The sequence below is a fragment of the Bison bison genome, unplaced genomic scaffold, assembly GCF_000754665.1.
Source record: "Bison bison bison isolate TAMUID 2011002044 unplaced genomic scaffold, Bison_UMD1.0 scf7180017864048, whole genome shotgun sequence".
Classification (NCBI taxonomy): domain Eukaryota; kingdom Metazoa; phylum Chordata; class Mammalia; order Artiodactyla; family Bovidae; genus Bison; species Bison bison.
The window spans coordinates 7,278,339-7,302,228 of NW_011494620.1; the positions used below are offsets into that span (position 1 = coordinate 7,278,339).

Genomic DNA, 23,890 nt, shown 5'->3' on the forward strand with positions numbered 1-23,890 from the left:
TGGCTGCAAAGAATATAATCAATCTGATTTCGGTGTCGACCATCTGGTGATGTCCATGTGTAGAGTCTTCTCTTGTGTTACTGGAAGAGGGTGTTTGCTGTGACCAGCGCATTCTCTTGGCAAAATTCTGTTAGCCTTTTCCCTGCTGCATTCTGTACTCCAAGCCTGTAACCTGGAGTACACTGCGTCTGGTAACCACAAGTTTCTCTTACTCTGAGTTCGTTTGTTGAACTATAATTGACCTATGACACTGGTAGTTCTGGTTGCCCAACGTAGCAATTAGATATTTCTGGACATTTCAAAATGATCAAGTAAAAGTCTGTGTATGTCATCTTATATAGGTAAGTATTCCGTAACTATTAACTACATTTCTCAAGTCTCATACCCAAGACTGTTGATTTGTTTGCAAGTCTGTACCTCCTGATCTCCCTCACCTGTTTCTTCCCTCCTCCCACTCCCCTCCCTGGTGACTACCTACTTTTTCCTCTGTATTTACAAATCTGTTTAGTTTTGTTATCTGTTCATTTGCTTTGTTTTTTAGATTACACCAATAATTGAAGTCATACAATAATTGTTTTTCTAAGTCTTATTCACTTAGCATAGTACCCTCTAGGTCTATTCACACTGTCTCAACTAGCAAGATTTCATTCTTTTCTATGGCCGAGTAATATCCTGTTGTGTATATGTATGTATGTATAATATTTATCCATTAATGGGCTCTTGGCTTGGCTATTATAAATAATGCTGCTGTGATTGTAGAGGTGCATATATATTTTCTTATAATTGTTTTGATTCTTTTCAGATAAATAACCAGAACTGGAATTCCTAAAATATATGGTAGATCTATTTTTAATTTCTTTTGAGAAATAGCCATACTTATTTTCCAAATTTTTCCACAGTGACTATACCAATTTCCTTCCCACCAAGAGTGAACAATGGTTACCTTTTCTCTGTTGTCATCTGTCATTGTGTTTTTGATAACAAAATATTCTGACAGCTGTGAGATGGTATCTTCTTGTGATTTTGATTTGCATTTCTCTGATGAGTGATGCTGAGCATCTTTTCATGTGCCCGTTGATCATCTGTATATTTTCTTTGGAAAATTTGTCTCTTCAGATCCCCTGCTCATTTTTTTAAACTGGGTGCTTTGTTCTATTAAAGTTGACTTTTATGAGTTCTTTGTATATTTGAGGCATCAACTCTATCAGATAATATACTGTGCAAGTAAACTTGAGCCTGAAGCCACCTAGTGGACCAATTCCAGCAGACATTTAATATGAACCAAAATACATGTGTTTTCTGTTTTCAAGCCTTTTTAAATATATAATCAGAAATAACAAATAGAAAGACACCCAAATGCTGTAGTGATGTTGAATAGATTTTAATTCTTTATCCCCAAAGATTGTGTTTTAGAAAATCTGTATTTCTCAGGTATGCCTTCCTCACCTTCATCATCTAAAAAATAGCCCTCAGCAGAAGAACACATACTCCTCTGACACAATATCTTTGGGGCTTATCCCCAGGGGAAAGATACATAATATTAGGGGGTGGCTATTTGTACTAAATGGGCTTCCCCGGTGGTTCAGCGATAAAGAATCTGCCTGCAATGCAGGACACATGGGTTCGATCCCTGGGTTGGGAAGGTCCACTGGACAAGGGCATGGCAACCCACTCCCATGGAGAGAGGAACCTGAAGAATCCCATGGACAGAGGAGCCTGGCAGGCTACAGTCCATAGGGTCGCAAAGAGTCAGACACGACTCAAGCAACTGAGCCCATTTATACTAAATACATTAATTTTTTTAAATGACTGCAGGAATTTCATGCTTAAGGCCAAAACATTATAGAAAATATGAAAGCAGAGAAGTGAACAAACATATTAATTTACCTCTGTTTATGCCCCCGAAATCATAACATGAGAGTGAAGTTTTGGCTTTCTCTGTTTTAAACATAAGCTCAGGACAGACAGAACAGAGGACTCAGTGAGGACAGTCAGAGGCTCTGCCCGGGAACGCGCTGCGTTGCACGAGGCTGTGCTCTGCTCTATACTGTCCTGAAAGACGTTGCCCAGCAGCCCTCGTTGAATCTCGTGAGTCTGATTGACAGCCCAAACCTTGAAACTCATTCCAGTAGTGTAACCAGGATCATGAAACAAGGCCTTCAGAATTGTGAGGTGGGGTGCGGGGCCGGGCGGGAGTGGTGGTTATTCCCAATCTAGAATTCTACACCCAACAAACTATCTAAATTGAGGGCAGAATAAAGACATTCACAGATACTCACAGCATTGAAACTGTTCCCCAGCAACGTCTGTTCTGACAGTCATCTCACCATCATGTACCTTTTCTCAGGGACCTTCTGAAAGATATGCCCGCCCAACTGAGAAAAAGTCTGGATTCTGGGGGTTCCAGTTCAAGAAGGTGGAGGATGCCTCCGTCCCTGCCCTCCCCCACCCCAGGAGCGCTGCGGAGGGAGAACCCGGGAAGACAGCAGTGTGGAAGGTCCAGTGACTGATCAGCCAGGTGGGAGACGGTCAGAGGCTCTGGGAGGCACTTCTTCAACAAGAAAAGCTTTTTAGGACACCCAGTGTGCTTGAGTAGGGAGAGAAGGTTACACAGCTGGGAGAAGGGTTTGGTTACAGGTTAGCAATAAAATATACAAAATCAAGGTCCCTGCAGCCCCACACAGGAAAAACAAACTTGAAATGCACGAAAATACATTTTATACAGAAAGTCATCACAGTACATAACGTGATAAAGCTGTGCGTAGCACTTACAGTCATAATACCAAACAATGAATACTGATGCAACCAAATTGAAAGAATATTAGGAGGATGGAGAGATGGGAAGTGTGTGCTGAGGAGAGGGAGGTGAAAGAAAGCCCTTCCATGATGGAAATTCAAAAGAAAATACCTAGAACTGAAACACTATTAAGAAACATGTGATTTGGAGACAAATACAAAGTCAATCAGCTAAAATCCTTGAGCCTGGTGGCCTCTAGGGAGGGGTGATACAGAAGACAGAGTGGGTCTTACTGTTTCAAAGAAAGGTTCATAGATCTGTTTTGCTCATTTTAAATTTGTAGGTATAATTTTACTTAAAAAATGACTTAATTTACAACGATAGAAGTCTTTTATTACTGTCACATACATGTTAAAATCAGCTAATACGTCAACAGGTACAGGGCAAATAAGCACGGACATTAAAAACAAAACTGAAAATGTAAAGAGAGAAAAAAACCAAAGCTGATATGATTTTAGGGCCTTGTGACATCCTGAGCTAGACTTTAAGAAATCATTCACCTTCTGGACGCTTGTGCTTCCAGTTCTGCAGAGGAGTATTCTAAATAGATGAGATCTAAGTTCCTTTGAAATCTGAGTCTGTTTAAGTGCAGTAGTTGAATAGGGTAAACACATTTTATGGACGCATTTCTAAAGGGTATTCCATTTAAACAGGCCTTGTTTTCAACTGGTACTGATTATTAGGGCTTTTCACTTTTCTTATATGTAAAAAATATGTAATAATTTTAAATGATCACAGAAAAACCCCTTAATATAACACATGAAATGAAGGTTCTAAACTGTTCCTTGACTTAAGAAGCAGTAGTAACAGCCGCAGCTCAATGCTAAGCGGCCACTCTTGGCAATACCAGAACTTCAAAACATAGCTCTAAAGTGGGTTAAAAGCAGACTGCTGTGGTAGATCTGAAAGCTCAACTGTTCGTGCATAAACCGAGGAAGATTTATGAGAAGGTATATTCTCAAACTCATTAAGTAACTGAGGAAGAGAAACCCATGGAAAAGCCGAATAAAAGAAAAAGCGCTGGCAGTGATTAGATACAGGTAAACCCTCACATACCCCACCTAACAGCCGAGCGCCGAGCCAGGCCTGCGCTCACCCCACCTCCAGTCGGCAAAGCTGCTGTCCTTGGCAGTAAACAAATGTAGAGCTCTTTTTCAAATTATACATTTACTACGTCTTCCCAATCTTTGAAATTAATGGTGATGTATTTTTAAGGGCAAGTTCCGATTTCTCAGCCTGAGGGGTGACCCCTGTTGACTGTGGGTGACTAGATTTTAGGCTGCACTGTTGCTGCCCCAGGGGGCTCCTGGTGCAGGTTAGCAATCTCTGCATGAGTTCCCAATCGCTTCCCTTTCCTACTTCCCGGGGTGACCACCCATCTTCATTACTTTCTCAGATGTTCATCTCACCCCCACTGTTTGCCGGCCCACTCCCTGCAGCCCCTTCAGGGCCTCCACTCCTACGCGGCCTCCACTCCTACAGGCCCTGCTTCTGTGACTCACCCGAGTGTCTGCCTGTCCTCCTATGTGTTCCTTCCACCACTGTTCCTTCAGTTACATCCACAGGGCAGTTCTCAACCTTGAAGGTCGTCAGAGTCACCTTCAGGGAATGCTGGCCACAGCCCCGGAGTTTGATTCAACAGGTCTGGGTTAGGGCTTAACAATGTGCACTTCTAACAAGTCCCCAGATGAGGCTAACGCTGTTGGTCCAGGGACCCCACTCTGAGAAGCACTATTATTAATACGTGACTTTACGCTTACATCTGTCACTAGACTGCAAGTTTCTTGAGGTCAGGGAGCATTTCTTACACGTCTCATCTCCAGGGTCTAGACAGTGTCCAGCAGTCATTCAGTCAACAAATATTTATTGAATGCCTGTCACATGCCAGACACTGTTGCAGGCACTAGATTCAGCAGTTAAAAAAAAAAATTTACACACACAACAGAGGCTAAGCGAGCTGCTGTCCAAACAGGGGCACCGGCCCACGTGCAGGGTGGCCTGTGCACTCTCCTGAGACTGGTAGGAGGCCCTGTGAGGATACGAGAGGCCCCGGGGAGAAAGTGGGCAACAGCCCAGGTGAAGGTGACTCCCCACACAGAGCCCGTCACACCCCAGGGCTGCCTGCGGGCCACTGGCCAAGTGGCTCCCTCCCTATCTCCAGGAAAGTACAAAGACTGTGCCTTCATCTTTGGGCTAATTTTCTGAAAGTTTCCTCAACAAATAAAAAATGAGAGGACTCATGAAGAAAAATCTGGAAAATAACTGAATTGAGCATCATGTTCACTGTCAAGGCTTTCAGTATTCTTAAGGTTTGCAAATGTTTTTATAAGGCCTTCCATTCAGAGCCCTGAAACGCTCTCTGCTAATTATATGGAGGGGATAATGGGCAGCATTTATGAATGAATTCCAGACTAAAATATTTCTTCTCTTGTTAGTGGTTTCAAGAGTCAGTGAGATCAGAGAATAATATTGTCCGAGAATAATGCTATCTTCCTATTGCTGCCCTGAATCAGTCCAACAAGTGATCATGATTTTTACACACTGAAAGACTTAAAAAAAAAATGAATAACCCTGTTAGGAACACACTTTTATAATGGAGAGCAGGTCCACCAAATTCATTTTTATGACTCCAGGCTAATCAAGTAAATTCTGATTACCAGAAAGCTTTGGGTATAAATGGGGCCTTTTGGTGAGTCACACATTGACTTAAAAATGGTCAGGCTGCTGTTTATTTCCCTGGAGTAGATTACTAATTATCACCTTCATAATCCAAAGGGATTAATATTTCTGAAAAGGTGTGTACTTCTCTGCTGAGATGTGACCTCCAATGAACCAGCCCCTTTGACTGGATCCCCTAAAGCTAAGACCAGGAGAAATCAATCCCTGTAGCCGACTGAATGGTCTCTTGAAATGATTGACACCTGCTTCAGTGTAAGAAAAGAACACATCACTATACTCTGGAAAACATACAAATAAATCTAAATAAAAATATTCTCCTTAGTATCATTCGTATGCTAATAATAAATTAGCTTCCTTTAAAAATTTTTTTCAACTATTTACAAAATCCATTCTTATTTTATGAGTTAACAAGGCTGGATTTTAAAAGTGCAATAAAAATTCTCAAGGCCTTCACTCCTTGTTCAGACACGACTTCTTAGTGGTTTGCAAGACGCAGCTTCTTGTTCTGGTGTGGTTCTTCATCCAGGGCTACGGATCCCAGCACGCCATCTGATGGTCAAGAATAACAGCATCAGGAAAATGTCACTTCAAAGAAACGAGCATTTGTTAAAGTCAGAAGCTGTAAGATCAAAACAATGCTTAAGCTAAAGAGGAATATTTAAAAAATAAAAATGAAAAAGGGCATACTGATTTTATCTTTAAAATTCTCAACTGTTAAAGAACAGATTCTAGATAAGTCACTCACAGCTGACACAATGTACCTGACCTTTTACAAACTGGATTCATCGACAGTGTATAGACAACAATTCACAAAACTTTTTGGGAGGCAAAGTTATTACTGTTAGGCTGGAGGAGACAAAATGACCCGTCTGTTGTCCAAGGAGAGAAAGGAGTCGTCTGTGGGGCAGTGAGGTGTGAGCGGACACCCCCCCCGCCAGAAGGCAAGTGGACTCATCACCTTGGTCATGTGGGAGACGGGCCTGGCTTCCACCTCGGCCCATGACCTGATTTCCCTGGCTTTCCTGGGACCACACTGTGTGCGTGTAAAGTGCACAATGTGATGGGTTTCAACACAAGCACACATCTGAGAAACCACCACCACCCTTAAGATGGTAAGTATACCCACCATCTCTGAGAGTCTCCTTTTATCCTGCTGCTTTCTGTCTTTCCAGGGATCTGCCTGCCCTCCAAGCCTCTGTGCTCACCTCGCTCTTCCTAGTCTTAAGGACACCTGCATCAGGGTGCAGGGAGAATAGATCTGGAAAGCTTTCTCTCTTATTATGTAATATTGGAAACATTAAAAAAAGGAAGACTGTGTGTGATACAGATGGGAGTCCTAAAGCCTAATAATAAATTAACACTCAAGAACCTACTTTGTTGGTGTTCAGTCGCTAAGCCGTGTCCAACTCTTTCACCCCATGCTCCTCTGTCCTCCACTCTTTCCCAGAGTTTGCTCAAGAACCTACTACCCAACCCCAAAACTAGAATGTTACCACCTCTCGGGTGCCCCCCAGTCTAATCCCATCCCTCTATCCCCCTTATTCAGAGGTAACCACTGCGCTGAATCGTTGATCATTCCATTGCTTCTTAAAAATAATTTTGCCACATGTACTAACCAATACACTGCCTTCCTGTTGAACCTTACATAGAAGTTGCCTTATAATGTATTTAGTCTTCTGAAACTTGATTTTTTCATTCAGCATTATATTTCTAAGATCCACCCATGTTTAAGAATGTAGCTGTAGTTCATTTTACTTTCACTGCTTTATAATATTCCACTGTAATATTTTAATTTCCAGAGATAAATTTTTGTGCTAGTTCCAGTTTTTGCTTTTAAGAACAATGTTGCAATGAATTATCTATCTCTGTCTTTTCTACGAAACATGTAAGAATTTTCCTAGGGCATATGCTTAGAGGTCAGATTGCTGGGTCATGGAATAGACACATCTTCAGTTTTACAAAGATGACATTAAACTGCTTTCCCAAGGTGGCTGTATGCATTTTCAGTCCAACCAGCAATATACAAGTTTCTAAGGATCCACCTCCTCACGAGCACTCGGTGTCCTCAACTTGAATTCCGCAACTCTAGTAGGCACAGCAGTAGGGGTGTAAACGTTGCGGTGATTTTAATTTGCATTTCCATGACTGCTAATGAGCTTGAGCACTTTTTCATGTGCTTATTAGATGTCTGTGTTTCTTCTGTTGTGAAATACCTGAAACTATCCCGTACCCATTCTCAAATGAACTCAACCACTAATCAACCGTATATAACTGACAACCATGGACTACCTCAGCCAACAGTAGAATCCACATTATGCTTAACTCACATGGAGTGTTCACCAAGAGACCACATGCCAGGCCATAAAACACACCCTAATAAATTCAAAAGAATAGAAAGCATACAGTGTCTGCTCTCGGACCACAATATAATTAAATGACTAGTAGAAACATAACTGGAAAATCCCAAAATATATGTGGAAGTTAAATAATACATTGCTAAATAACAAATGAGTAAAAAAAAAAAAAACAAAAACCAAAAAACTCAAGATAAATTTTTAAATATTTTGAAATTTTGAACTAAATAAAACACGACTTATCAAAATTTGTAGCATTCAGTGGAAGAAATGCTAGAGAGAAATATACAGCAGTGAATGTATATATGAGAAAAGAGGAACGATCTAAAATCAATGGCCAGAATATATGAATCCAAATAACCAAAGTAGATTCGTGGTAGCCTGGGGCTGGACGTAGGAGGAAACAGGGATGACTAATAAACGGGTAAGAGGAGTCTTTTTGAGCTGATGGAAAATTCTGAAATTAGGCAGTGGTGATGGTTACACAACTCTGAATCTACCAAAACCCACCCAATTCAGTACTTTAAAAGGGTAAATTTATGGTATATAGATTATACCTCAATCAAGCTCTTATAAAATTGAAAAACAGATAAGGATATTATTTACTGATATAAAAATACACACAAAAATACATTATATATTAACAAATTTTTTTAACAAATATGTATTTGTTAAAAAATACATACAGAACACAAACCTGCAGTTCAGTGGACAGTCATAAAGCAAACACATTTAACCATCACCCAGGTCAAGAAATAAAGCACTCCCAGCAAAATGAAAGCTCTCCTCTCACCCCCTCACCACCACGACCCCTCCTCATCTCAGGACACCCCCCGACAGCACGTCTCCCCTTCCTTAGTGATCTAGGGACAGGGAATCCTGGCTACAAGACTCTTGATTGTAAGTGGCAAAAATCTCCTCTTTCATGGCTTGCCTTTGTACTCTTTTAATGCTATCTTTTGACAAACAGATGTTCTTTATTTTAACACAGATAAATGAATTCATTTTTTATGTTTAATGCTTTTTTGTGTCTTCTCCCTAACAACAGGGAATTATTAACTCACCCCCCTCGAACACTATTATTGAATACATATTCTTTAATCAGATCCGTATTTTTTCATTTCCTTTTATCTTTAACCACTTTTTTCCCCCTGATAAATTTTTAAAAAGAAAGATGGAGTGGATATGTATTTTTTGTCCTGACTGCAAATTAAAATTTCACTACTTGAATAAAATAAAGCTAAGTTAGAACACAGAAAATCAGGATATTTACATAGACATTATTTTCATAAAGACTTTTATATTTACTGATTTTTCAGAGTAATCAAATCATTGTTATTATCAAGAAAATTTTACTTATTATATTGAATTTCTACTTACCTTGAATCCAAACAGAAAGATAACTAATATTTTAAAATAATATTGTACAGTAATAATTAATATTCAAAATAATATGCATGAAGAATTGCAAGGTCTCCTAAAGACTATATTGCATTAAAAATATGTGTTAATATATAAACAGTAAAACTCTGAAGACTAGTAATTCATTTATGGTAACTGTGATGACTGTTAATTAGATTATTAAAATAACCAGGATATTTCCATTCTCTGGCCAATCTGAGCTAATGTGGCTTTACTCTAACAAGAATGTACATAGCCTCATAATTTGGCCCTGGTTCCATCTGTATTAATTAGATGTATTTTTTCTTTCTAACTGCCCAAAAGGCTTTTGTTTTGGTATAGAAGAGCACTGTTGCCTATAGTCTCATATAAATTTAATTTATAAATTCAATTTGTGCATGATTATTTGTATTAAACTGCAGAGTCCATAGGACTACTCATTCATCAGCACTTCCCATGACATCTAGCATATAGTCGATACACAAGTGTTTGTGCACAAACTGAATGGCAAAAATCTAATCTGCAAAAAGAATATGCTCCACCTCCAACCACAGCAATTTCCAACACCTGATCATTATAAGTCACTATTTTTCTTTTCTTAGCAACAAAGTCAACCTCAATAAAGGACTTGTAGATACTTACTCTCTCTGCTTTCAGGCTCATTTTGCTCAAGAACACCAGTTCTTGATGGATTCAGTTGCCACTATAAAAGGACACAAACATTTTATGTATATGTTTAAGAAGGTTTTAATAAGTAGCATTTCAGCATTGTGCTTTCAAATATCAAAACAGCTTAAAACAGCAAGAAAAGTTAGTGTGTCACACCACCCAAGCCCTAATAACAACTCTGGACGACCCTGAATGATATGACTGCTGGATAAAGGATCAATATTCTTAGAGAATCTTATATATATGGTTTAGTGAGTATTTTTTAGGTGCTTTATATATTCCAGGCACTCTGGACACAAACAGAAAAGTCAAGTTGAAATCTATAAACAGTACTATTATATCTTTTGTACTTACTGCAAACTATAGCATATAAAAGTTATATTAAGTGCCAGAATTATCATTAAAAAGTAACACATGATTCTGGACAGGATCCTTTTGCTATAAAGAACTTTATTGGGACAACTGGTAGACCCTGACTGAACTCTGTGGATTAAATGGTAGCAACATATCAATGAAAATTTCCTGAGTTCTGTGGTTGTATTGTGGTTATGTAGGATAATCTACTATTTCACGAAATACACAAGAAAGTATTTAAGAGTGACTTGGCATCATGGCAACAACTTAACTCTCAAGTATTTCTAGAAAAAAATTCTTCGTAGTATTTTTGTAACTTTTCTGCATGCTTGAGATTATTTCTAAAAAGAGAAAGGTTTTTAGGAACCAGAGTAGTTAAAAATAACCATGAGGAATTAAAGTTCTGAGTTTTCCACAAAACAATTACCACCTCAGCAGTTCTTTGGAAATATCAAATACTAGGCTAGGCTAAGTCACTTCAGTCGTGTCCGACTCTGTGAGACCCCATAGACGGCAGCCTACCAGGCTCCCCCGTCCCTGGGATTCTCCAGGCAAGAACACTGGAGTGGGTTGCCATTTCCTTCTCCAATGCGTGAAAGTGAAAAGTGAAAGTGAAGTCGCTCAAATCGCTTCTAATTTTTTCCTGATTTTTCTCATGAGAAATGCATGTGTATGTGTGTGCGCACGCACGTGTGTATGTGCCCCCTTCTTTTGTGTAATCTTAAACTGTGTTCACCTCTATCTACTACTATCTACTACTGAATTTAAGTTGGCTTAAAGCTCAACATTCAGAAAACTAAGATCATGGCATCTGGCCCCATCACTTCATGGCAAGTAGATGGGGAAACAGTGGAAACAGTGGCAGACTTTATTTTGGGCGGCTCCAAAATCACTGTAGATGGTGACTACAGCCATGAAACTAAAAGACACTTACTCCTTGGAAGAAAAGTTATGATCAATCTAGACAGCATATTAAAAAGCAGAGACATTACTTTCTCAACAAAGGTCCATCTAGACAAGGCTATGGTTTTTCCAGTAGTCATGTACAGATGTGAGAGTTGGACTATAAAGAAAGCTGAGTGCCAAAGAATTGATGCTTTTGAACTGTGGTGTTGGAGAAGACTCTTGAGAGTCCCTTGGACTGCAAGGAGATCCAACCAGTCCATCCTAAAGGAAATCAGTCCTGAATATTCATTGGAAGGACTGATACTAAAGCTGAAACTCCAATACTTTGGCTACCTGATGCGAAGAACTGACTCATTTGAAAAGACCTTGATGCTGGGAAAGACTGAAGGTGGGACAAGGGGACGGACGACAGAGGATGAGATGGTTGGATGGCATCACCGGCTCAATGGACATGAGTTTGAGTAAACTCTGGGAGTTGGTGATAGATAGGGAAGCCTGGCGTGCTGCAGTCCACAGCGTCGCAGAGAGTCAGACACAACTGAGCGACTGAACTGAACTACTGAATTTTAAAAAAAGGCTGCAGGAAGAGGTGGGTCAGGTACTTTCTTTTGTTAGCCACCAGATGGCACTATAGAACCAACTAATTCAAGGTCTGTAAGGTCAAGTTCTTCCCTGGTAGCTCAGCTGGTAAAGAATCCACCTGCAATGTGAGACTTGGGTTGGATCCCTGGATTGGGAAGATCTCCTGGAGGAGGGCATGGCAACCCACTCTAGTATTCTTGCCTGGAGAATCCCCATGGACAGAAGAGCCTGGCACAGTACAGCACAAGGTCAAGGTAAAATTCTCTCTTTAGAGATATATATTCATAAGGCAGATCCCAAGCTGAACATCTGTGACTAGGCAAGTGCTTGCACATAAAAATAAACTCAATGATAATATTTTGTTGAAACTCTTTAAAAGGGCAAGAATCACTAATTTAAAATATGCAGCAGAGTAACTTAACAACATGGGCTTCCCAGGTGGCTCAGTGGTAAAGAGTTTGCCTGCCAATGCAGGAGACACGGGTTCGATCCCTTGGTCGAGAAGATTCCCTGGAGGAGGAAATGACAACCTACTCCAGTATTCTTGCCTAGAAAATCCCATGGACAGAGGAGCCTGGTGGGCTACAGCCCATGGGGTCACAAAACAGTCGGATATGACTTAGCGACTAAACAACAGCTATCAACATAAAACAAAGTATATTTGAAAAAAATGTGTATCTACTTACTGTAAATTTGCTGACACCTTCAAGTTCCCCAAATCTCATGTAAGAGATGTCTGCCTTCTTTTTTCCAACATCTACATCCCCTGCATAGATTTGTTTTATGCCTGCACCTTTAATTAAAGGTACACATTCATCACAAGGGCACTTGGTCACAAAAATCATACTTCTTTCTTCTGGCTTTATTTCTTGACACCTACAAAAATATATATACATATGAAAAAATTAGGAAGGTAGTTTCTAAAAGGGTAAGTTATGTTTTAGAAAAATCTTTGAACATTAAAATTGAGCCGTTTTGGAAACATTTACAACATTATACACAATAATGATCAAGCCTTATTCTTGCTGAATTATTCAATGCCAAGATTTTCAGTATTTAGACAACAAAGGAAATGAAAACAGAGGGAATAATGCTTTCTAAGTAGGAAACTCTTTATAAAGCCAGAATTACGGGCCGGAACTAATGCCTTCCCTGAGAATGTGCCACATGTGATGAGACATTAAGTCATCGTGGTAGCCCGAAGGTCTATCTCTCATCTGGTGCCTGAGAGATATTTAATAAATGCTTACTAAATGGATTAATGTTAGAGTTCTGTTTTGAGTTATAGTTCCCTTACTGCTTTTACCTCACGTAGGGTAATTTAACAAACACTTGGATTTGACAAAATGAAGCAAGTAAATCTGTAATGAAGAGTTCAAGGGAAAAAAACCTGTGTAGTGAAATTTTGCACGCCGGGGTAGTTTAGGACCTAGGATAGATGAGTTGTACTTCCGGGTTCTGTGGTTTACAAAGCTCTCGTTTGTATGCTCCCCAACCAGCCTTCCGCACCCATGTCCTCAGTTTAGAGTCTCATTCTCTTCCCCTGGACCAGGGAAGCAGAATTGTATGCATCTAGCCTGTTCAAACCGTACACCTGCAACCTAAGTAATCATTACTGTAGCTCTGTCAGTGTCTTTCCATTTGTCCACTACTTCCAAAGGAAGACTAAACTCCAAGTCTCCCTTGTCAGTCCCACGCTGGCCCGCGGTCCAGCCTAACTGGAACATCTATGTTGCTAAACACTCAAGCATTTTCTGTCTTCTAGCCCACTGCTATGCCTCAGGCAAGAATGGTTTCCCTTCAAGTAAGCATCTTCAATTGCCACAATCCTACCAAAGCTTTAAAGCTCAGCTCAAATGCCAGTTTCTCCATAAAGGTTTTCCCTCACACTCCCTCTCCATTTATTGCAGCCCCTGAATTTCCACCCACTTTGTGTTGGCCCTTCCCACACAACTGACCATGTTGAGTACAGTCTTATATCCCACACTGGACTATAAACTCCTCAGGACAGAAACCATGACTCATACAGATTTGAATCTCCCAAGAGCACCCACTAAACGGTAAATGCTGAGGAATATTTGTGGAAATTATCTAAATTAACATTAGAAGGAGGTAATGCCAGCGATAAGCTCTAACAAAAACTATGTTAAAGCAATTTGGTTCATAATAAAATCTATATATTCATAAATATATGCTCAGAATTTAGAAAACAAAGGTGATCTTATAATGCAGAAATATGCAAGACCCTAAGGACACACTTGAAGCAGTTTTATCCTGGAGAGAGAAGGAAGAAAGGAAAAAAGATTTGCTCTGAAGGCCTGGAGGATCCCTGACAATGGCCTCTGTCATGTAGCAAAAACCAAGTACAACCAGAGGTATACTTCTGAAAAGAATATTTCTTGGAATTTTTAAAAAGGCAATAAATTACAGCAAAATGAAAGCTAATTTCAACTAACCCTTGCTACATTTTATACAAAATACACGCAAACGGATTTCATACCTAAATGTTAAGGCATTCTGTTCAGCATGTACGATGTATCTGAATTTCCTTATTTCTCTGTCTTTCTGTTTGTCATCCATGTGCGGAAAGTCAGCATACTCGGATCCAACAGGAAAAGCGTTATAACCGCATCCTATGAAGTACATGGCGCCTGTGCCATCACAACTTCTCTATGGAAAGTGAGCAAACCAATAAAGCTGTGTTCAACATTCTGAAAAGGCATCTTACATTGTATCTTTAAAGCCTAGCATCACACTTTGTAGAATGGATTCACTTTTCCATAATACACAATAAAGTTATGGCAAACCTAGACAGCGTATTAAAAAGCAGAGACCTAGCTGACAAAGGTCCATATAGTCAAAGCTATGGATTTTCCAGTAGTCATGTACGGATGTGAGAGTTGGACCATAAAGAAGGCTGAGTGCTGAAGAACTGATGCTTTCAAACTGTGGTGCTGGAGAAGACTCTCGAGAGTCCCGTGGACAGCAAGGAGCTCAAACCAGTCAATCCTATAGGAAATCAATCTTGAATATTCATTGGAAGGACTGAAGCTGAAGTGCCAATACTGTGGCCACCTGATGCAAAGAGCTGATTCATTTGAAAAGACCCTGATGCTGGGAAGAGTTGAGGGCAGGAGAAGGGGAGGACAGAGGATGAGATGGCTGGGTGGCATCACTGACTTGATGGACGTGGGTTTGAGCAAACTCTGGGAGACAGGGAAGGGCAGGGAAGCCTGGAGTGCTATAGTCTGTGGGGTTGCAAAGAGTCGGACACGACTTAGTGACTCAACAATGAACAACAGTGATAAACTGAGCCATCAGAAAAATATAGTATTGGATTTTCCTTCAGCAGGGTGATCTTGTCAAAGTTAAATTTCAAGCAGGCTGATCATCTCTAGTATATAATATCAAGACAGTCCTTCATTTTAGCAGTTAGTGAAATACCAGCTTAATTCACAAACTGTTTCACTTGACTCAGACATCCCTCCCTGATTGGTTATAAGACCCTAGAGAACAGAAACCATGTTTTATACCGTCTTTCTGGCCCTTAAAGCATACCTATTATAGTGGTCCATACAGAGCAGGTACTCTATATTACTATAAATTATTGTTAAGTTATTATATGCTCTGTGCTGTGCTAGTTGTTAGCAAATCAGAAATTCCAAAAATATTTTGAACAATTTCTGTTTGGGGTTAAAAATGTGCTATTATATATATAGTTGGAAAATCTATAATGTATTTTCCTTTCATCTTTATGTTTACTGAGCCTCTATTGTGTATATATGTGTGTGTGTATATATGTGTGTGTGTGTGTGTGTGTGTATAAATAATAGAACTTCCTACATTAAGTGGCATTTTTCTTTATCCTGGTCAGTGGCATATTAGGTGTTAATATGAATGCTTTATCAACTCTAAGAGTAAAATATTTAATAAACCAAACCTGTTTATAATAGTTTGGAAAATGCTATAAACCTCACTAAATTTCAATATATTAATATTATAATTACTCATATGATAGTATCAACAGTATCATATTTACTGTCTCCTAGCTCCATTCCTTCTCAACACATCCCCATAATTTCAAGTCCTCATCATCTTTTTTCTTAATCTCCCTACTTCCTGTCTAGCCCCACTTTATTTTTAAAATGCAAATCTGATCATTTTCCCACTTAAGATGTTCTTAGACTGCACTGTCCAATACAGTGGCCATTGGGCACACGTGGTCAGTGCAAACTGAGAGAGGCCAGAAGATGCCCTGGAGAAGGAAACAGCAACTCACTCCAGGGTTCCTGCCTGGGAGACTCACGGACAGAGGGGCCTGGGGGCCACGGTCCATGGGGTCGCAGAAGAGCCTGACACGACTGAAGTGACTGCTACTGCTGCTGCTGCTAAGTCGCGGCAGTCGTGTCCGACTCTGTGTGACCCCAGAGACGGCAGCCCACCAGGCGCCCCTGAGCCTGGGATTCTCCAGGCTAGAACACTGGAGTGGGCTGCCATTTCCTTCTCCAACGCATGAAAGTGAAAAGTGAAAAGTTAAAGGGAAGTCGCTCAGTCGTTTCCGACTCTTAGCGACCCCGTGGACTGCAGCCTACCAGGCTCCTCTGTCCATGGGATTTTCCAGGCAAGAGTATGGGAGTGGGGTGCCACTGCCTTCTCCAACTGAAGTGACTAAACAACAACAAATAAGTATAAAACACACACAGAATTATAAAGACTCAATACTCCTCTCAAATGCAAAATATTTTATTAAAAATATTAACCAATATTTTTATATTGGTTACATGCTGAAATGGTAATATTTCTCAACAGGTGATTAAGTATATTCCTAAAATTAATTCACCTGTTCCTTATTTTTTTTAATGTGGCTCCTAAGAACTTTTAAATCATGTATGTGGCTTGCTTTTTATTTCTGCTGGTTAGTGCGATGCTAGGGCATCCCCACTGTCTAAAAGATAAAGTCTAAACTCTCCATGGTATATGAAGTTCTTCACGGTGCAGCCTAATGTTTTTGCTATTCTACTAGACATAGGACTCTGGACTCCAATGTGCCAAATCACTTGCATTTCCCCATATTCCTACGCACTACCTCTGCGTGTTGCCCTCCGAGTCCCACTAACTTGCTGTGCTGATGAACTCCTCCTCATTATTCAAGACTAATAGCAGCCGACCTCCTCCAAGAATGCTTTACTTATTTCTCCAAGCAGAGTAAGAGGCCTCCTCTGTGCTCTCACGGCGTCATGTTATGATTACAGCTATATGCCCGTCTCCTTTTCACCTCCGTCTCCATCACTAGACTGTAAGGCCATGAAGGGTGGGATATGTGGCCTGTAACTCCCCACTGTTCACGGGGGCACAGAGTCTACCCTGTCCTGTGGAAGTTGAATGAAGGTTTATTAAACGAATGTATCTATCTAGAAAACTGCTGAAAGAAAGTGCAAATGTTTTTAGAACTTAATAAATAAATACCCTAATAAATATTAATCCCCATGGGTCAACAAAATGTCATACACTTAAGATCAAAATATGTTAAACAAAATCAAGTTTAAATGATTATAAAGAATTAATTTCACACTTACAGATTTTCCTTCCGCCCAGATGACTGCCCCGACTCCTGTTTTATGATCCTCTGAAAGATACATGGCATGTGACTCAGTGAAAACCAATGATCTGTTAGTTTCAGAAACAGATTGTTTTTCCAAAAATAATAAACATGTATTTATTGAAATACACTTCATAAATGTAGCAGCAATCCTTGACAACCTCACTAATTATGGAAAAGTATGAGAACACTGTCAAGCATAGACTATGGGAGCTAGGGATGAACTAATTAAAGACAGTGTCACTGCCAACCCAGTCATAGACGATGCGTGTGCAGAGATCACTGCAGTAGCAGTGCCCACACTCGGGTGACTTCAAAGCTGTAACCAGACTTTAGGGTAACTTTACTCAATCTCCACCAAGTCAGGTTTTAAATACCTATTTCTAATAGATGATGAAAGTAAGACAGAAGTTCCTGAACTAATGGATTTGGTGTAATAAACCATTCACAACAATCAAATCTGTCTTCTCCTAGTATTTTTTGTACTCTATCAAGGAAAACACATTTCATGGATGTGTTCTTCCTATGAAAAAAGTTCAAACTCATAAACATATACCCTTATGGGCCTTCACATATATATATATATTGCTGGTAGGTACATGAAAGGAATTTTAATTTACACAAAATGATGTCCTTTCCCTGACCTTCAGAGTTTACCTTGTGGGGAGAAGAATGCCAAGTGGTTGACGTGATGCTCGTTTCTAAATCAAGTGGTAGAAGTTATAAATATTAGATTAAAATTTCCCTGCAGAACCAATTGAATTACTCTGCAACAAGCAAAGCTGTATTTCTTTAAACTATTAACCTTAAACAGAAAATACAAAACCAAAATAGAAATTCTACATATTCAAAGTAAGTGATTAAGATTTAGGTCTCTTCACCCAACCTGCTTGCCTTCCTCTGACATGAAGAATTTCGTAACCAAGACTTCCGTTCCCTGCATACCTGAGTCCCTACACTCATGAAGCTCATGTCTGGTGTGGGAGGAAGGTGGTAACAAGAAAGAGTCTAAAAGCAAAGGCAGTGTGCTGGGCTATAAAGGAAAGGAGTGTGATGCCGAGGAACAGGGTGGCAGGAATGCAATTTAGAGGTGGAGACTGTCAGCAAAGGGATTTGGGGATAAACAAAGTCTTGTGCCTTCCAAGATCTTCAGAATATAACATGGTGAGAAAAGAACATAATTATGGCTTTATGCTCATTTCTAAGGCAAGTTGCAGAAGCTAAAAATGAAAACCTCTAAGTAAAACTGTACTTAATACATGCATAAATCTGGAACAAAAAATGAAAAACTCATAGAAATTCTTCAAATCCCAAGTTTTTAATTTTAAAAGTTAAAAATATTAACTTTATCTACAGAGCTCAGGGCAGTGACTAACATATGGTAAAGCTCAAAAAGGGTTTGCTGAATGAAAAAAACAGAGTAATATGATTTTAATGAAATAAGAATATCTATTTGCTGGGTGGGGGGGGGCAGAAATTCTTCATATCAAGTCTACTTTTCCTACCACTGACACTAAGCATTCTTCATATTATTATTTTTTAGTCCAGGAGCCACCTTTTCTGTTTCAGTCTAAGGACAGACTAAATCTTGTCAAGAGGGGGAAAAAATGTGATTAAAAATTTTTTTTTCTTCTTTTTTTTTTTTTTTAGAATTTTATTTATGGCTGTGCTGGGTCTTTGTTGCTGTCCAAGCTTTTCTCTAACTGCGGTGAGCGGGGGCTATTCTCTAGTTGCTGTGCGAGAGCTTCTCATTGAGGTGGCTTCTCGTTGCAGAGCATGGGCTCTCCTCTTGGCCGCCCAGGCTTCAGCAGCTGGGGCACACGGGCTCAGCAGCTGCAGCTCCCGGGCTCTACAGCACAGGTTCAATAGTTGTAGCATATGGGCTTAGTTGTTCCAAGGCATGTGGATTTCCTGGATCAGGGATTGAAGTCGTGTCTCCCGCATTGGCAGGCAGGTTCTTTCCACCGAGCCACTAGGGAAGCCCCCCAAAACATGATTTTTAAACTAAGCTCCACTGTTTAGCTAAGGTTAGTTTCACCAAGAGAATATACTTTACTACATGTCTTTTGAAATCGGAATAAAATTTCATCCATATACAATGGAGTAGGTTTCACCCAGCCCTCAAGGTTGGATGACAGATGAGGTAATTTCTCAAAAATCTTTTCACATCTGTAATTTTTATGTAAAACTTCTTAAAAAAAATCTTTCATGTCTATAAATTGCTACCCAGGATCTGCTCATTCACAGGGTTTTCTCTGTAAACCCTTGAAGGAAAGGTCAACTTGTAATCACTGAGCCAAACTCCTCGGACCCTTTGATTACCGAAAGTCAGAGGACTCTATGCTATTATTCTGGAACACAAGTGTGGTTATTTTCACTCCCAATACTGTGGTCACATCAGGGTTTGTCCAAGTGTGGTCCACAGACCAACTGCATCAGAACCATTGGATGCTTGTTCAAAAAGCAGACTCCTGACTCCCATGGAAACTCCCTGAATTAACCTCTCCAAGGGAGGCAGCAGAGTTGGGAACGTACACTTCTCATGTGCATCGCCTCAACTGAAAGTTGAGAACCGCTGAGTTATGATTTGAAACAGTTAAGCCTTCTTGGCTGTGTCACCCTACTTTCATCATCAACATTGTGTGGTTCAGGAGGAAGGCATGATTGTCAGCTTTGGAAAACACCTAGTCTAACGGAAAACAGGACATAAAAAGAAATCAAAACTCACACTTAAACCAGATAGTTAAGATTAGATGCCCTTCAGTTGTTTGGCATCATACAGTTTGTGCCTGTAGCAGAATCAAATTCTTTTAAGGTGATGATTAACCCTGTTGAATGTTGGAATCCCTTGCAGAATTTTAAAAATTCACAGGCCTAGGACACACCCACAGGGACCAGGCTTAGTGCCTCTGGGTTAGAATTTGAGCATTTGTACTGAGAACTTCCCTGGTGGCTCAGATGGTAAAGCATCTGCCTACAATGTGGGAGACCTGGCTTCAACCCCTGAGTCAGGAAGATCCTCTGGAGAAGGAAATGGCAACCCACTCCAGTATTCTTGCCTGGAAAATCCCATGGGCAGAGGAGCCTGGTGGGCTACAGTCTATGGGGTCACAAAGAGTCGGACACGACTGTGACTAAACTTTCACTTTTAATAAAAGTTTCTATGGTGACCCTGACAAGCTGCCTTTTGCAAACCTCCATTTTACTGAAATTACTTCAATCCGTGGTCTCTGTTGAGCATGTACTGCAGACCAGTGCGTCTGTATGGACTTTTTCTGAAGATTTTCTCTATCCTCCTTCTCTTCTTGGGATAAATTTTAAAATTCCCACTATAGCCCACTCACCAGGCATTCCTCTGCTGCTCCTCCTGCCGGCATTTTCTTTTCCCTATTCCAAAGTCACATTTTAAAAAGTGATCATCATTCTACTTTCAAAAATGTTATGTCTGGTAAGATGTAAAAACACTATTCTGTAACTGGAAATATAGATACCACCCTTTATCATGGTAAGGTAAAATTCCCAAGTAATATTTTCCTTCTTCACATACATACTCATGTACAACTTAATAAAGTTAAAAATGTTTGATTTCTCCCCTTGGTGTTTGAAAACATATCAGAAATTGGAAGAATCTGCCAAATTTTCTTAGATTCTACTGGTTATTTGAAATTCATATTTTAAAGATTTTTCTAAGTTTTTACTAAATATTGAATAGATATAGAATATTGAGTAGTTAAAAAAAGAGGAATAATTCTGGTTCTCTCTCTCTCTTTTTGTCCTTTCTCTAGTGGAGGGCTCATTCAACTGGGAAATGATAAAAGCAAGCAGCAGAAAGGGCTGAATTAGATCCTGATTTATAAATGCAGCATCCAATACAGGCCACAAGAAATCCTAAAACTGCTCTAAGAAAGCGTTGTCTACTCAAGGGTCTCACTAACTTCTCTATATTGGTATGAGCAGCAACACTTTAGTATCTAAGAGTCAATAAACGCTACCAGAAGTGAAATGAACACTTTATGTCTGACACAAATACGACCCCATCAACCCCGATTTAGGAACTAAGCGTGTAACTCACCAGTTCGATATGCCAGTAACCTGGCCTGAATCATGCAGTGCCTTGCAATTTCTTGTGGCAAACTTTGATTGTGAATTTCATTACTGTGTTCGGTGTTGCCACAATAAAATCCGTAGTGTTTAAAGTTGGGCACGCTGGAAGCTACTGCGGCCAGAAGAAGGACAAGGTCTTTCATGTTCTGCCTTAGATTGCTAAAGTACGGATTCTCACACAAGTTCTCCAAACCTATAGTCATCAGTATTTGCTTATGCATTTCTTCATTGGAAACCAAAAATATCATTTCATATTCTTTTATTCTCTCTTGTTTACATTCAGAATAAAAATCAAAGTTAGTGTCTGGCAATGTTTTGGAAATTTTTTGAATAAAGTCACATTTGTAAGAGGTCTCTTCTACAAACTGCACCATGTAACAGACCAAAGGCTGAAGTAAGACACACACGTGGGCCCGACTGTTTGACTTCAGTCTTTCCACTGCTTTGGCATCTAACTTTGCGTCTTCGAAACCAGAAGCCTCAGTGAGCAAACTTATTTCTGGGTCAGCAGGCCAATATGAAATTCGATTAACTCCAGCTGAAATAAAAAATATGAAAGTTAGTTAGCAGATGCCTGCCGAAATTAAGGGTTTTCTTGATAAATCCATCATATCATTGCAGTTGATCCTGAGGTCCCAGTGTAATAAATGTCTACTACCAAATCACCAGTAATATAGCCTGAATGTTGGCAAACTATGGCCACAGGCCAAATCTGTCCCGTTGCCTACTTTTGTACAGCTTGCGGGTCAAGAATGGCTTTCACAGTTTTTAAATAGTTGAGAAAAAAAAATACTTGTAACACAATGAAAATTATATAAAATTCAAATTTCAGTGCCCGTAAAGATTAGTGGGAACACAGACATACCTAATCACTGACATATTCTCATTGTTTCTGTACTACAATGGATTAGCTGAGAGCTGAATAGCTGTATGAATACGATACAGCCTGCAAAGCCTAAAATACTCACTATGTGGCCCTTTATAGGAAATGTTTGCTGACAACAAAGCCCGTGGGAAGCATCTATGCAATCAATGGTTTTGCTAAGTGTGGTCCCAAAGCCCAGAGCTAGGAAGATGTACCAGAGTCCTCCAAGTAATGAAATGGCTGCTTCCAGAAATAGTACAGCATAACTGATATTGACTAGAGTTTTGAACCTAAAATAAACAATTCATCCATGCATGAAAAATGTACTGGTACTTTAAACTCTTTCTCTGGGAAGCTCGTCTAAGAAAATATTTGAAGTAAAGACAAAAAATAAAAATTCATGTACGTATATGTTTAGTGCAGCATTGTTTAAAACCGTAAAAATAGAAAAAATCTAAATGGCCAAAACAGGGGAACAGTTTAACACATGACAGTCCTCCTCATAATAAAATATACAGTTATCCAAAACATCCACAAAGAATTTATAACATGACGGGAGCAGGGAAGCAGGGGGAGAGGAAGAAGTGTGAACTGCTTTTATGAATACAAAATTAAAGACAAAACAACAAACTAGAAGGAACATTGTTCAGTCAACGTAGCAGAGGAATAGTTAGTCATTTTAACATGGGCTGCTGTGCTTAGTGGCTCAGTCGTGTCTGACACTTTGCGATCTGATGGGCTGTAGCCCGCCAGGCTCCTCTGTCCATGGGATTCTCCAGGCAAGAATACTGGAGGGGGTTGCCATGCCCTCTTCCAGAGGGATCTTTCTGACCCGCATCAAACCCAGAAGCAGGATCAAACCCAGCAGTACTACAGGTGGATTCTTTACCACTGAGCCACCAAGGAGTCCCATCTTTAACATACAGAGATCGAAATTCGTGAGAGCACATGTGAATTGACAAGAGAGAAAGTAAATTTACAAAAGAGAAAGCAAAACTGAATAACAAACATGAAAACAGTTTTAAATTTGTGTTTGGAACTGAACAACAAGATGCCAGATACAGAAACACATAAACATTCATCAATTAATTAGTATTTAAAACAAAGAAACCCCTTTGCTCATGTCTCATATAATTTCCATTAGAAAAGGCATTTATTTTTTTTATCATTGTGCCCAGAGGTGAATAGCCAGATGGCCCACAGGTTTTCTATATTCAAAATAATAAACATCTGAGTTGAACAAATGCACATTTCTATCTACTCCTTGCTACTACAGACTCTTACTGTGGCTTGGGCTGGAAGGTAACTGTGAAGGCCTCCTTTGAAGGAGGCTCTAGCATGTGACCACTTCTTCTGGAAGTGCCTATAGCTCAAGGGAACTCCCCTTACCACCAATCTGATCTTTACTCTCCTGCACTGGCAGGCAGATTCCTTACCACTAGCCACTTGGGAAGCCCATGTAAAAGATGCACCATTTTTTAAATAGGTAAATGGTCTGGATACGTACCTAGGTGCAAAACAGAATCATAAACACAAAGATTAGAGAGGAGGCCAGTGTGTATAGATAGCTATACATTAAT

General features: G+C 39.8%; 2 protein-coding genes across 3 annotated transcripts in view; one reads left to right on the forward strand and one right to left on the reverse strand.

Annotated features, from left to right (window-relative positions):
• CAB39L (calcium binding protein 39-like) overlaps window positions 1–2,709 on the forward strand; it is a 115,461-nt gene extending 112,752 nt beyond the window's left edge. Inside the window, exon 10 of the transcript XR_824910.1 lies at window positions 2,348–2,709. The gene's annotated coding sequence lies outside the window, so the exon portion shown is untranslated. The remainder of the gene's footprint in view (window positions 1–2,347) is intronic.
• A 1,935-nt stretch (window positions 2,710–4,644) lies between these two features.
• Window positions 4,645–23,890, reverse strand: part of CDADC1 (cytidine and dCMP deaminase domain containing 1) — a 29,229-nt gene continuing 9,983 nt past the window's right edge. For both annotated transcript variants that reach the window (XM_010835709.1, XM_010835708.1), the window contains 6 exons: window positions 21,414–21,983; window positions 17,319–17,368; window positions 14,243–14,412; window positions 12,429–12,618; window positions 9,874–9,934; window positions 4,645–6,025 (listed from right to left, as the gene is read on the reverse strand). In XM_010835709.1, the coding sequence (XP_010834011.1) occupies window positions 5,952–6,025; window positions 9,874–9,934; window positions 12,429–12,618; window positions 14,243–14,412; window positions 17,319–17,368; window positions 21,414–21,983 (1,115 nt within the window). In that variant the 3' untranslated portion in view covers window positions 4,645–5,951. The remainder of the gene's footprint in view (window positions 6,026–9,873; window positions 9,935–12,428; window positions 12,619–14,242; window positions 14,413–17,318; window positions 17,369–21,413; window positions 21,984–23,890) is intronic.